Here is a 13,104-nt window from a genome sequence, read left to right on the forward strand (position 1 = left end):
TTTTTAGGCTTGATGGTAGGAACATTGGGTGTCTTTTTCCTTCTTTTTCTATATGACTTACATATATGGTATAATTTTTGTATAAATAAAAATATTAAAATAGACATTTTTAAGTAGCTTAATTGAAAGATAAGAATGAGGAAAATCACAAAAGACTTTTGGGGGCTTATCATACTTAAGATTTAATAAGGGGAGGAAAGTCAACACCAAGAGACATTTACATTAGTAAGGAGGTTCCTGAGGTCACGGGCCTCCTCCAAGGAATCATTTTCTGCTGAGGCTGTAATCATGTGTTGTCTTTGTCCTTTTTGCCTTTCCCTGGGCCCTCAATGTTCATGGCTCTTTTCAGATACCTGTGGATATGAAGCCAGCCTAGACCCCTACCACCACGTCTGATTTATTTCCTGATGGAGTCTGAGAGTACATTAAGCATTCACTTTTAGCATTGGAACCCAGAATTTTAAAATAAGGTTAAAGGCATGATTAAAGCCAGAATTCATTAAATGGAAAGTCATTAAAAGGAAAGTGAATGCTTGCACTATATTATCAAGAGTGTCTTATACAAGAGCATTAGATACAGAGCAATGGGGTAATTATTCCATGGTGTCACATTGTTTAGTTCTAAATTGGGGCAGGAGAGAATTCTGGAGTGGATTCAGCTTGTTTTTATCATGTATACAGATATAATTTCTTGGTAAACTTTCATCATTTTCATTTTTCCTGAACAAATTATTTGCAGCAACTTTTAATCCCCAATAAATAATTTTGACCATGAAATATTATTGAATTGCACTAATTAAAGGGTGAACATTCCCGGTAAATCACAATGGAAATTTTTAATGAACAAGCCAAATGAATGAGAAATCAATACTTATTGATTGTTTTCTGGCATATCATTAGAGCCAAAATCTGTTCTCTTACTCAAAAAGCAAAGCACCTAAATTGCCTGCCTAGTTTTGTGCAAGTTGTGCATCTGTCTTTGTGTAAGTCATTAAGACTTTTGTTGCCAAATCAACGAGGCATTCAGAAGGAGGTATTCAGTTGCAAAATGACAACTCTTCTTGGTTCCTGGTTCTCACTGCCTCTTTGTAAGTTCACAGAAGTCACCAGACCTTCAGTCCTACTGAGGTATGCATTAGTACTAGAAGATACCTAAAGTTGTTTTGATAGAAAACAAGCTATTTTGTCAGAATGAGCTTAAGCTTAGTAGTTCTTTGTCCACTTTAGGAAAAGGGGGCTGCTTTATATTTTATTTTGACTTTTAAATTTTGTTTGCTGGGAATTGAACTATAAGGTAGATTATGATCTGAAGTAAAGACAATTTTTTTTTTTTTAAGATTTTATTTATTTATTTGAGAAAGAGAGTGCGCAAGCAGAGGGGTGGGGCAGAGGGGGAGGGAGAGGAAGAGACAGAATCCTAAGCAGACTCCACACTGAGTGCAGAGCCCGCTGCGGGGCTGGATCCCAAGACCGTAAGATCATGACCTGAGCCAAAACCAAGAGGCAGAGGCTCAACCAACTGAGCCACCCATGTGCCCTGGTAGTAAAGACAATTTTAACCTGAATGTGTGGGATATAGCTCCTTTTCAAGGAAACTTTACAAGATAGCTATGTTCTGAAGTGTTTCTTATATTTTAGAGATAATGCTCGGGTTCACCATGAAATTCTAATTACACAGATTGGGAGATGCTGTATAGTTAGGTTAAGGTAAAATTGACTAAAAGAACAGGCTGGGAAATCAGGATGGGAGGATACAAAAGAAGATGATGCACGAGTGGTTTCTAAGTGCAGTGCATGTTGGTAGGTGCCTGTAAATTTTTTAGGGTGGAGCTCAGATTTCACACCATCCACCAGCCAAGAGGGAAATATGATCAATCATGGTGTCACGGCCTCTTTAAAATTAAAACCAAACAATGAACAGCTATTTCTGGAATTAGGACTAGAAAATTATCTTGTGTGTATGGTTCTGAACAATGTTCCAACCATATTGTTTCAGTAGTTATGAGATCCTTAGGGTTTTTTTCTGTGAATGCAGGACACTAATATCAAGTTATGACTGAATCCCAGTGGACATGAAGTAATGTTCTACTTCAATACTTCACACTAATTAAGTCTCTGAGAACCCATAGGAAATGCCATGTATTAGAAAACTTAAGAAACATAGAACTTGGGTTCTGTGAGTTTTGCCTGTGAGTTTTGTGATGACAGTAAGGCCTTAAGAGTACCCAAAAAGTCATTCAGATATTTATTTTGGTATTATAATTAATGTTTGATTTATTCAAGCTACATTATCAAAAGCCTAGTTTTTAAATTTGATTTGCAAATCACTGTTAAGGGATCTTTGAATAATATTTAGTTCCTATTTACAAACTTAGCTAATTAGCACCTACAAACATTTTAAATTGCATTTATAAATTCGTTACGTTTGACTTCCTTTTTAAATACTGTTTTTAGTGACTGACAGTCTTTGCAAGTACTTAAGAAATTCTCATGCACCTGTTACATTATACTTACAAGTAGTGTAGCCTTTGAGTTTTCTTAAACCTTCTGATGCTATATGTATGTAATTAAGTCTTCCCATAGTTGAAAGCTACTTTCCCAATAAGGAAGCCAACAACTGTTATCTCAAGTAACTGAGGTTATTTCCTACAAAAGGCATAAGCTCTGAATTCTTCTTATAGTAATCAAGGAAACTATTACATCACTATATATAATTTGGGGGGTTGCCTACTTAGCATATTTGGGATTACTAATATCCACAGATTTTTGTAGGCATCCCTGAATGACAACACAGAAGCTTGTTTATTGTTGTCTTGTCAGAGATGCCATAATATCAAGAAGAGGACATTTACATATCCCACCTTCCTAGACCCAGCTTATGTACATGACCTCATGGTCCTACTCACAGAAGTCTGCAGTTCCCAACCAGTTTGCCCATTTGATTAGATTTTACAATTCTTTGAGGATTTCTATCAGATTCTAAAGATGTTTGACAGTGAAGGAATCCTAAGATATTGAATGCCTTTCCCTGTTGTCTAAACGTAAATTATCCTTTCAAATTCTCAGAATCAATGACTCTTACAAGTGGTACAAATGATATTTGATGGAATTTAGGGTATCTGACATAGTTTTTCTCTGCCTTCCAGCCACTGTCTCCCTGGGCAGTCTAGTGGCATTACTAAAGAGTCAGGGGCAACAGAGTTTGGACCTCTCTGCCCTCTTGAGAACAGAGAGGTAGGTTAACCATAAGCTGAAGAAGTTGGGTATCAGACTGCGCTGGAGAGGCATTACACTAAAACAGATAACCAGTTATGTTTCAGAGGCTACACAGATAGTTTTGAGGTTGCATTTATTGGAAGAGTGGTAAAAAAAAAAAAGGAATTCTTTAGTATCTTTTGAACATTAAGAAATGAAATGTATAGTTCATACAACAATAATCTCAGACCTACTTAAAAGATTAGGAAACAGCAATCATCTACTTGTTCTGAAATTGTAAGAAATCAGCTTCCTAAAATTTCATAAATACTACTTGGGGTATAAAATATATTAGCTTTTAGGTGATTATAAGGAAAGTAACTAAATTAATAGAGTTCAGGGTGAGAGTTGCCTGCGGGTGGGTTCTTAAGTAAAGTGCTGTCATGAGATGAGATGAAGTTGTGTAACTTGGTCTCAAATTACCGTATCCGAGTCAATACGTCTTTGCTGTGCCATGCTAAAACAAAGTAATGACTGGAAGCTAAGCCATAGGGCCCTAATCAAGCCAGATCATCTGGCAGTTAGTGGAGGAGCAAGGCAGGCAAACAGTCTCCACAGACCTAATTGAAAGGTTTGCAGCCTTCTCACATGGGGCAGTGAGACAGTCACAAGGATTTGGACAAAGTTTCCTGGACTAATATCAACATCTGGGAATCCTGAGTCCGAAAACACCAGAGCTCTTGGATTAGAATGGAATTAAGATGTCTGTAAAAGAAAATGTACTGAATGTGTGGGTTGTTGTTTTGTTTTTTACTAATTTTAAATATATAAGTAATATATTAAATGCAAAAAAATACATATAATACAAAAATATTTAACATTACAAATAAGTTTAAAGTACCTGTTGGCCAAGATCTCCAAATCTAATACCTTCTTTGGAGGTAACCACCATCGTCAGTATCTTTCTCCTTAAATCATAGGCATCAATGTATCATTAGAAAATATATTTTATGTTGCTCTTTTTAAAATATTTAAAATGAATGTACATATGGTTCTGCAACTTGCTTTAGTCGTGTAAGAATATCTTGCTAACCTTTCCACATCAGTAAATACATTCATTGGGTGCTTATGTAACAGTCACTCTTCCAAGCATTGTATTTCTATTAATGCATTTGGTCCTCACAGCAGTGCAGTTGTTAGTGCTGTGTTATCATTGTGCCCATTTTGCAGTTGAGGATCCTGAGGGACAGAGAGGTTGGGGAAATTGCCCAATTTAGTGGCGGAGCCACTATCTGGATTTTGTTTGAGGAAGACTTACTCCCGATCACTCTCATGGTAACTATTTTACACCACCTCTCCGATATACATAAACCTACATCTGCACGCAGGACGTATCAACCGCAAACCCACGGGCCCACCTTCTGTGAAGTTGCAGTGACTGTGAGTGATACGCAGCTACTGTTCAAGTTTTAAAATGCCACCAAGTGTCTCATGATGCTCAGCATTGTAGTTGATAATAGCATAAGTGAGGTAATAGAAGTAGGACTGGTTTTGAGGAGAATAATGCCCGTAAGAATGCAGAGCAGCCCCCGTTGTCCTGCCGCTCCATTCCCCTCCTTCCCTTGCCATCTCTATCTCATCTGTGGGCAGCATTCCATTTGCGTCAAAAATAACGTCAATCTAGTGAAAATACTGAATGACTCACAGCATTACTGTAGGGAAACTGGTTGCTGTGTAATAGGATATATAACATCCTAATTTCATAGAACATTTTTCATAACAGCTGCTAAAATCATAATCGAATCCATTAAATTTTTTTAAAGGATGCAATTCGAAGCAATATTGAAGCTAGTCTTCAAATGCAGGTACACTAGGGTGGAGTCCCACCCATGCAACACCACTCTATCCTTAACTACTTCATATCTTTTCTGTGTTTGTCTGTCTGTATTTATTAATCTACTGGAGTCTGCTCATCTTTTGTGTGTCTAGCTGCATTTGAGTCAGAGGTAGGCTTCTTTCAGAGACTGGAGGGTCTGAAAAAAAAGAATAGAGAAGGAAAGGAGAGATGAAAAGGAAATTTCCCTCTGATTCTTATGGACAACAGAACACGATAGCCTGGAGAGAAGGGGTAGAAGAAGAGCCCAGGGTCTTGGGTTTATAAAAGCAGTGTTAGGTTATTGATTAAGGTCTCTGTAGAGAGTGAATGACAGTGAGAGAACATGGCCACCTAAGCCCTTACTTCAGTTGCATATAACTTAGCAATGTGGAGCCAGTTGGATTTCTTCTGCCACATTGTCATCCTCAAAACTGACAGCTAATTTTTTGATGTAAGAATTTTACTCCTTGGGTAAATATAAAACCAAATAAAATCGCTCAGGTTTTTTTCTTTCTTCGATACTATATACTTCTGGAAATTTGCAAAGTTAGGACCTGACCTGTATTTTTGTTTGGAACATAAAGTAAAACTAAAACAAAGACTCGACGAAGGCAAAAGATTACTTGTGAAGTTTACTTTCAGACTTGAGAGTGACCTTCCAGAAGGATGGTAAGTGCTTTTTTTTTAAAAGATTTTTTTTTATTATTTATTTGAAAGAGAGAGAGAGCAGGGGGAGGAGCAGAGGGAGAGGGACAAGCAGACTCTGTGCTGAGCGCGGAGCCTGGCACAGGGCTAGATCCCAGGACCCTGAGATCATGACCTGAGGCGAAATCAAGAGTCTGAAGATTAACCAACTGAGCCACCCAGGCTCCCCCAGATGATAGACTTCTGAGGACTGAGCTCTATCCAGTCTCATCCACAGATTAACTGTGTGATGCAGCTAGTAAACAAGTTAGTAATCTTCTTTGAGCCTTGTTTTTCCTATCTGGAAAAGAAGGCTGGGATAGAATCCCAAAGGTTCTTTTGAGTTGTAATATTCTGATTCTTACACAACATGATAGGAAAAGATAGCTTCTGGTTACCCAACCACAGAAGTCCTATACACATTTTCCTTCTCTGCCCTACACCTCCTCTAACACTCCTAAGGGGGGTGTAGCTTGTGGCGTCTTTAGTAGTTGCTTCCTGTGGACAGCTTTCCTTCCAACTTGCTGCTGTTGAGGTGAAAGTTCTCCGCTCCATTCCATTTTTCTGGTTCTTTACTTAAAAAACATTTGTTCTCAGGGTGGAATATATAAATTGCTGATTTGTAATTCATGAATCACTGCTATAAAAGGACCCCGAGAACTTTGTTTTCGGGTCCTCAAAAATTGTTAATTGGTTGCAGCGTGTTTCTGGCCACTTGGATAATGGACTTAAGGCACTGCTTTTCCAGCTAACTTCATCTTTAATAGATGTAATTCTGTATTTGTGCTCCAGCAGTTTGCACCTACTCAGTGCTAGCTGATATTAAAGCAGATATTCTAGATTGCTTTGGGGGTTGTTTGATATGAGTACCAGGCAAATTACTGAGTAGTTAACGGAGCCAGAAGTCCCAGAATAAATTCCCCACACTCTAAACCCTGCTAATAAGTAGCTCTCGTGTTCCCTTACTTTATTTGTTCAGTACCGAGTGATGGAGTAGTTACTGCAATCCTGGATGTTGGGTGCTATGTTAGGTCCTCCGGGGCCAGGCTTCTATTGCAAAAGGAGCCATGTTTAAAAGTAGAACGAGCTTCCTCCTTGGGTCTTCTCATCACCAAGTAACCAAGGCTGTTATAAACCAACCAAATAAGAAATCTGAGAAATAATTTTTCTGCAGTTTTCAACATGTCTTCCTTTTTATGCTTTCTTAACACGTATGTGGAAGTTTGATAAGAATATTTCATATGTAGCCAGTTGGAGAAATGAATTTCCTAGATTAGTCACATTATATGTGATTTTACAACCAAAAATACTGAACTGTAATGGCAGGAAAATTCTTTTTCTAGTAACTTGTTCAACCTTAGCTAAATTTGGAGGGCACAGACTAGTAGCCTGGGAGTCAAAAAACAAGAAAAATCATGGCAGCTCATCAGCCAGCTGTGCTGACAAGGGCATGTTACTCAAGTTCTCTGAACTTCAGGAGAGGATAAAACATAACTTGGCAGCTGTTGCGTGGGGTTGTGAGGAACACATGAGGTGGTGTGTGTGTGTGTGTGTGTGTGTGACCGTGCTTTGTGTTAAAGAAGATACAGTCCAAATACAAGATAGATAAACTGTGAAACGGGCTTGTATGACAGTCTGTCTAATTATATTGCTTTCATCTGTGTGGTGTTCCCACATTTTATATGTAAACAAGAGCTTGTAAGGTTGATTATCTCCCAATTATCACAACTAATGAACTCTTAATCGGCAGCTGCAAGTTTAGATTTTATTGAAAGGAAGAAATTAAAGTGATCAAGGAGATTATTTTTTCTCCATTGACATGTAAACAATAAAGAGAGTACTAATTAGAAAATATTTAGCTGTCCTTTATAAATACCTGAATAGTCTGACTCTTCTGACTATTCACTTTTCTTGCAAATACAGGAAATGAAGAGTCAGAACCTTCTGTAAATATTGTCATTCAGTGGATGTATCTTCTAGGGAAAATATGTTTAATATAATTTGTTAGAACCATATGCCAAATGCAGAGTTCCATAGGTAAGAGAGACACAACCTGAGATGCTTCCTTGTTTTGGTCACAATATTTTTGGAGCACACCTTCATAATAATACTGTGAAAAGGAATTTCCTCCAGTAATGCTACTGTAAGAAATTGTTTTACTCCATTAATATCAGTACATATTAATTTTCTGCAACTCAGTTATATGCTTTATTTTTAACACTTTAAATCTGGAAGCACTTAATTATTGATTCTATGAACATTATGACGTCATTTAATGACTGCCACTCTAAAAAAATAAAATAGGATTGATGGTCAAACTACATTATTTCTAAGGAGCAGAAGCATTCCAGATAAATTCAACCAGAGAACAACTTTTCCTCAGCCAACGCCTACATAGATCGATGGGTAACCTTTCCTTTTCCCCTTTGGAATGGTGACTTGGAGTTCTGACTTGGACTCAGTGCAGCAAGATTAAAGGTAGTGAGAAGCAGACCACAGAGGACCATGTTGGCTCTTTGGATGTTAGATTTTTTTGTTGCCTTGGTCACCTTTGGTGTTGGTTTCTTCCACTAGGCTTTGTACATTTCTCCTAAATCTCCCTTGATTTCTTTGTTACCTGTGGGGTTATCAGACAGGCCAGCATGGTTGTCACCAATTTTTTGCCTGGAATTATTGATAACCTTGAGATTTTTGTTATCAGTATCTGTGGTCTCTTTGATGATCCTCTCCAAAGGTTTCTCTTGCCGATTATTTTGCTTCATTCTTTTCTTAGACCTGAATGAGGCTGTCCCAGAGACAGAGCGCCTGGATTCAAAAGCACTGAAAACCCGAGCCCAGCTCTCTGTGAAGAACAGACGCCAGAGGCCCTCTAGGACAAGACTCTATGATAGTGTCAGTTCAACAGATGGAGAAGACAGTCTGGAGCGAAAGGTGAGCCCCATTGACTGATTCCTGACTTGCAGTGTAGAGCTGTCTCCTTGTTCCTACAGCTTATTAAAGATGATTTTTCTGCAGCCAGATTTTATGCCCTAGATGGAAACAGCTGGAATAGTTCACTGCTTTGTCTCCTAAATTCTTACTCAACTCGATATATTGTAATTCAGCTTATTTCTGTACTCATTCAATGAACTAACCCAAGAGCATTATCCATATTGTCGTATTTCATGATGGTGCTTTTATATTCAGCTGTTGGTTTTACCTAGTGGGAAATAAGGAATGTACAAGTAATTGTTTCTATATGTCTTAGGTGTCTGTCTTAGCTACAGTGGTAATATGGTGAATTGTTGTAAACTATGCAGTCTCATCTGTAAACCCCCCAAAAAACTGGTTTTCAAGGGGTTTACTAAAAAAAGTTCGGTCTGATTTCAAAGTAAGTATTCCATGGAGCTGATGCTCAGCGGCATAACCTCCTTTATAATCTCTTATACCAACAGCCTTCAAACAGTTTCTATAACCACACACACATTACCAAATCACTTCTGCCCAAGGGTTTGAGAACTTCTCCAGAATCAGATTCTGGTGCTCCATCCCTCACTCCAGTGGCTGGCAGTGTGCCCTTCTCGTCTGACCACATAGCTGAATTTCAAGAGGGACCACTGTGCCTGGAAAAAGAGCCTTCCTCCCTTATTTGGGGAGACACTTCACTCTCCTCTCCTTCAAAATCTGATCATGATATGGAAGAATCTCCATGCCACCATCAAGCCACCACCAAGAAAATATCACAAGAAAAAGGTACTGTTGATTTTTATTGTTGTTTTTGCTTTTGTTTTGTCTAATTTCACTAACTCCTTGATTTGTGCAATATTAAGAATAGCTTTTTCTGTCATAGTCATAAGTCCTTTGTCTTCTCACACCTAATAATTAATATTGCTTTCTTTTTATGTTGTGGGATAAGAGCACATGCCTCTCCCATTTATTTATTTATTTATTTATTTATTTATTTATCTATCTATCTATCTATCTTTTCCTACCAGGTTAGTATTTTTACTTCTTCAGCTGTCCACAAGTTTATTACTATTGAAGGAAATTCTTCAGGAGGCCTACTAGAGATTTTATAGAATAGCAGCCCAGAGTTTCAATAAACACATACTCACATTGAGAAAAGAAAAAAAAAGTGTATATAATATGTATGTAAAAATATGTATGTATATAATATCTATAAAAATGCATTGCATATGCACATATACATAGATACACGTGTGTGTGTGTGTGTGTGTGTGAAGATGAAAGCAGTTTAAGTTTTAAACCATTAATTGGTTTTTATTTAGAAGAAATTTTCACAATAATGATATATTACAAAAATTCTGACCGGAAATCTATGATAAAGATAATACAGAGAGATTAATCAATTAAATTTTAAAATAAGCTCCTAGAATTAACACCACAATTTAGTAGTCATGTCAATACATTTTTGGAATTTTAATTTATAGAAGTAATAAATTCTCATTAAACAAGTTAAATGATACAGAGATGTATAAAGATTAAGTTCATTTTTTCCTACCATGTCTGATGTGTCCCTTTATAGTAACCAAGTAAATTTGTTGATATTATCTTTCACATGTGAAATACACATAAGTATATATTAGGTGTATATGCACGCATGCGCACATGCGTGTGTGTGTGTGTGTGTGTGTGTAGATGTAAAAACAGAAATACTTTTTGGTATGTTTGTGTTTTGTTTTGTATACTTTTTTTACAAAAATGAATCATACAAGTAACATGACTTTGCAGTTTTGTTTTATACATAATATTTTATGGACATCCCTCTAAGGCAATATACACAAATTTAAATGATAAGAGAATCTTATCTAGTGAGCATATAATATAACTGAGGCAACTATTCTAATATTGGTGGACATTGAGGCTATATTCTAGTAGGTTTCTTTTTGTGTATTGCTTATTTGCTTACCACTGTGAAAGAAGTTATAACAAGCATGTGTATATTCTTATATACTGACACTTTCATTTCTTTAGAATACATTTTCAAAAGTTGAATTGGTAGTCAGTATATTGTACTCAAGGGAAAAATGTGTAGCTTTAAATTCCTTTATTATTAAAAATAAAGACTGAAAATAAGTAAAATAAATATTCATTATAATAGGAACAGAACAACTAAAAGGCAGGAGGAAAAAGCAGAAAATAGAAAGGAGCAGGTAAGAGATATAAGCTGAATTTAATTTTTACTGAAATGAAAAGCCTATTCTTAATTCCTCTCTCCCCCCAAAAAATGTAGTAAAAGTGTGCAAATTATTCTGGCTAAAAGTGAATAGCCCCTTGGGAGGACACATTAAGAAAAAAATAGAGACACAAACGAGAAAAGGAAGCATGGGAAATAAGAAAGGAGATACAGAGATTAAAAGAATTATTTTTTTTAATTTATTTTTTTATTTTTTAAAGATTTTATTTATTTGACAGAGAGAGAGATAGTGAGAGAGGGAACACAAGCAGGGGGAGTGGGAGAGGGAGAAGCAGGCTCTCCGCCAAGCAGGGAGCCCCATGTGGGGCTCGATCCCAGGACCCTGGGATCATGACCTGAGCCGAAGGCAGATGCTTAACTACTGAGCCACCCAGGCACCCCAGAATTATTTTTTTTTTTAAAGATAGTATGTGAACTCAGTAGATTTAAAAATCTAAAGGAAGTGGCATTCTCTACAAAATTAGTCTGTTCAAATTGTCTAAGAGGAAAACTTGGATAAACCAATAATCACAGAAATATGAAATGTGTTTTTATAAACGCTTCCATTTAGAAAATCACCAGAGCCAGGTGGTTTTATAAGTGAATTCCGCCTAAGCTATTAAAAAAAAAAAAAAAGATAGGCTCTATTTTATGCTAGTTATTCCAGGTAGGGTGTTTCGCATTTATTTAAGTAGCTAGAGTCCTAAAAACTGGTAAAGACTGTGTGGAAAAAGGAAATCTTATGCATGTAGATTCATTTTAAATATGATGCTAATCAATTGAATCCAGGAGTGCAAGTTAATTAAATTCCATCATCAGGTAGCATTGATTCTGAAAATGTAAGAATATTTCAACATTAGAAAATCTAACAATATAAATCATCATATCAACAAAGGAAAGGTGAAGTGTTATAATAGTAATGGAAGTCGAGAGGCATTTGGTGTAATTCTTCAGACATTTTCAGTAAAAACTTGTTAAAGTAAAAATGGAATTAGAAAAAATTTTCTGAATGATTGGTTACTTACCAGCAATCAACCACTAAATAGTGAATCTTAAGCCATTTGCACAAAAATTAGGAATAAGACATGAATGCCAACTACCCTCACGATTTTCAAGTCTGTTTTTGAGAATTTTCTAATTGCAGGAAGATAAGAACATCAAATAATAAGTATAAATTTGAAACAGAAAAGACAAAAGTATCTTCATATAAAGATTATATGAATATTCATCTAGAAGATTAAGTGGCCAGATATACAATAAATATATAAAATCAATATCTTCTTGTGTGTAAGGGTGAAGTGTCTGCAACTTACTTTGAAATGCATTTGAAAATTAATGGATTAATGGATGACTAGAGGGATGGCTGTATGATAAAGCAAATGTAGTCAAATGGAAATTGTAGGATATAGGCAGTGGATATACATTTGTTCACTGTAAAAATTTTTTATCTTTTGAAAAAAACCGAGTGGCAGAAAGAAATGTCATTTTTGTCTATACTGATCTAAAGATTTGATACAACAGACATTTTGTGGAGCTTGATAAGCTGATCCTAAGTTTATAAGAATGGAAAAAAGGCCAGGAATACCTGAGACTCAAATATATATATGTCTTATTTTATGACAGCTGGATGGGTGGATCAGTGGAGAAGGAATAGAGTTTTTTACAAGTTATTCTGGGACAACTGGTTATCCCTATTTTAAAAAATTATATTAGACCCCCCCCATACCTTGCAAAATAGTCCATTCAAGGTGAACTTAAGACTTAACTGGAAAATACAAACTATTAAACTTTTTAAAAAGACTCTATAGAATATTTTTGTGACTTCAGGGTAGAGAAGGATTTCTTAAACAAGACACAAAGAAAAAAACCATAAAGAAAAGATTAATAACATCAGATGATATTAAAATTAGGAACTTCTATTTCTCAAACACACAAAGAATCCCACAAAAGTGGAGAAGATATTTACTGCCTGTGTAACTAACGTAGAGTTAGCATCCAGATTATGTAAATAACTTGTATAAATCACTTGGAAAAGACGGATAATACAGGAGATAATATATAATGTCCTGAACAGGCACTTCATAGAAAATGAAAACCAAAGGGCCAAAATATTTATGAAAGGTGTTCAACTACATTAGTAATCAGGAAAGTATGAGATAAACCAGATGAGATA

The 13,104-nt window shown here is 36.2% G+C and overlaps 1 protein-coding gene across 12 annotated transcripts in view; it reads left to right on the top strand.

Annotated features, from left to right (window-relative positions):
• PPP1R9A (protein phosphatase 1 regulatory subunit 9A) overlaps positions 1 to 13,104 on the top strand; it is a 297,767-nt gene that overhangs the window by 256,140 nt on the left and 28,523 nt on the right. For 6 of the 12 annotated variants that reach the window (XM_078059275.1, XM_078059274.1, XM_078059272.1 and 3 more), the window contains 2 exons: positions 8,529 to 8,686; positions 9,190 to 9,487. In XM_078059275.1, the coding sequence (XP_077915401.1) occupies positions 8,529 to 8,686; positions 9,190 to 9,487 (456 nt within the window). Of the gene's footprint in view, positions 1 to 8,528; positions 8,687 to 9,189; positions 9,488 to 10,856; positions 10,909 to 13,104 lie in introns of all 12 variants that reach the window. The other 6 variants (XM_078059277.1, XM_036115679.2, XM_036115678.2 and 3 more) reach the window with 3 other exon arrangements.

Source organism: Halichoerus grypus, chromosome 12, assembly GCF_964656455.1.
Source record: "Halichoerus grypus chromosome 12, mHalGry1.hap1.1, whole genome shotgun sequence".
NCBI classification, from domain to species: Eukaryota; Metazoa; Chordata; class Mammalia; order Carnivora; family Phocidae; genus Halichoerus; species Halichoerus grypus.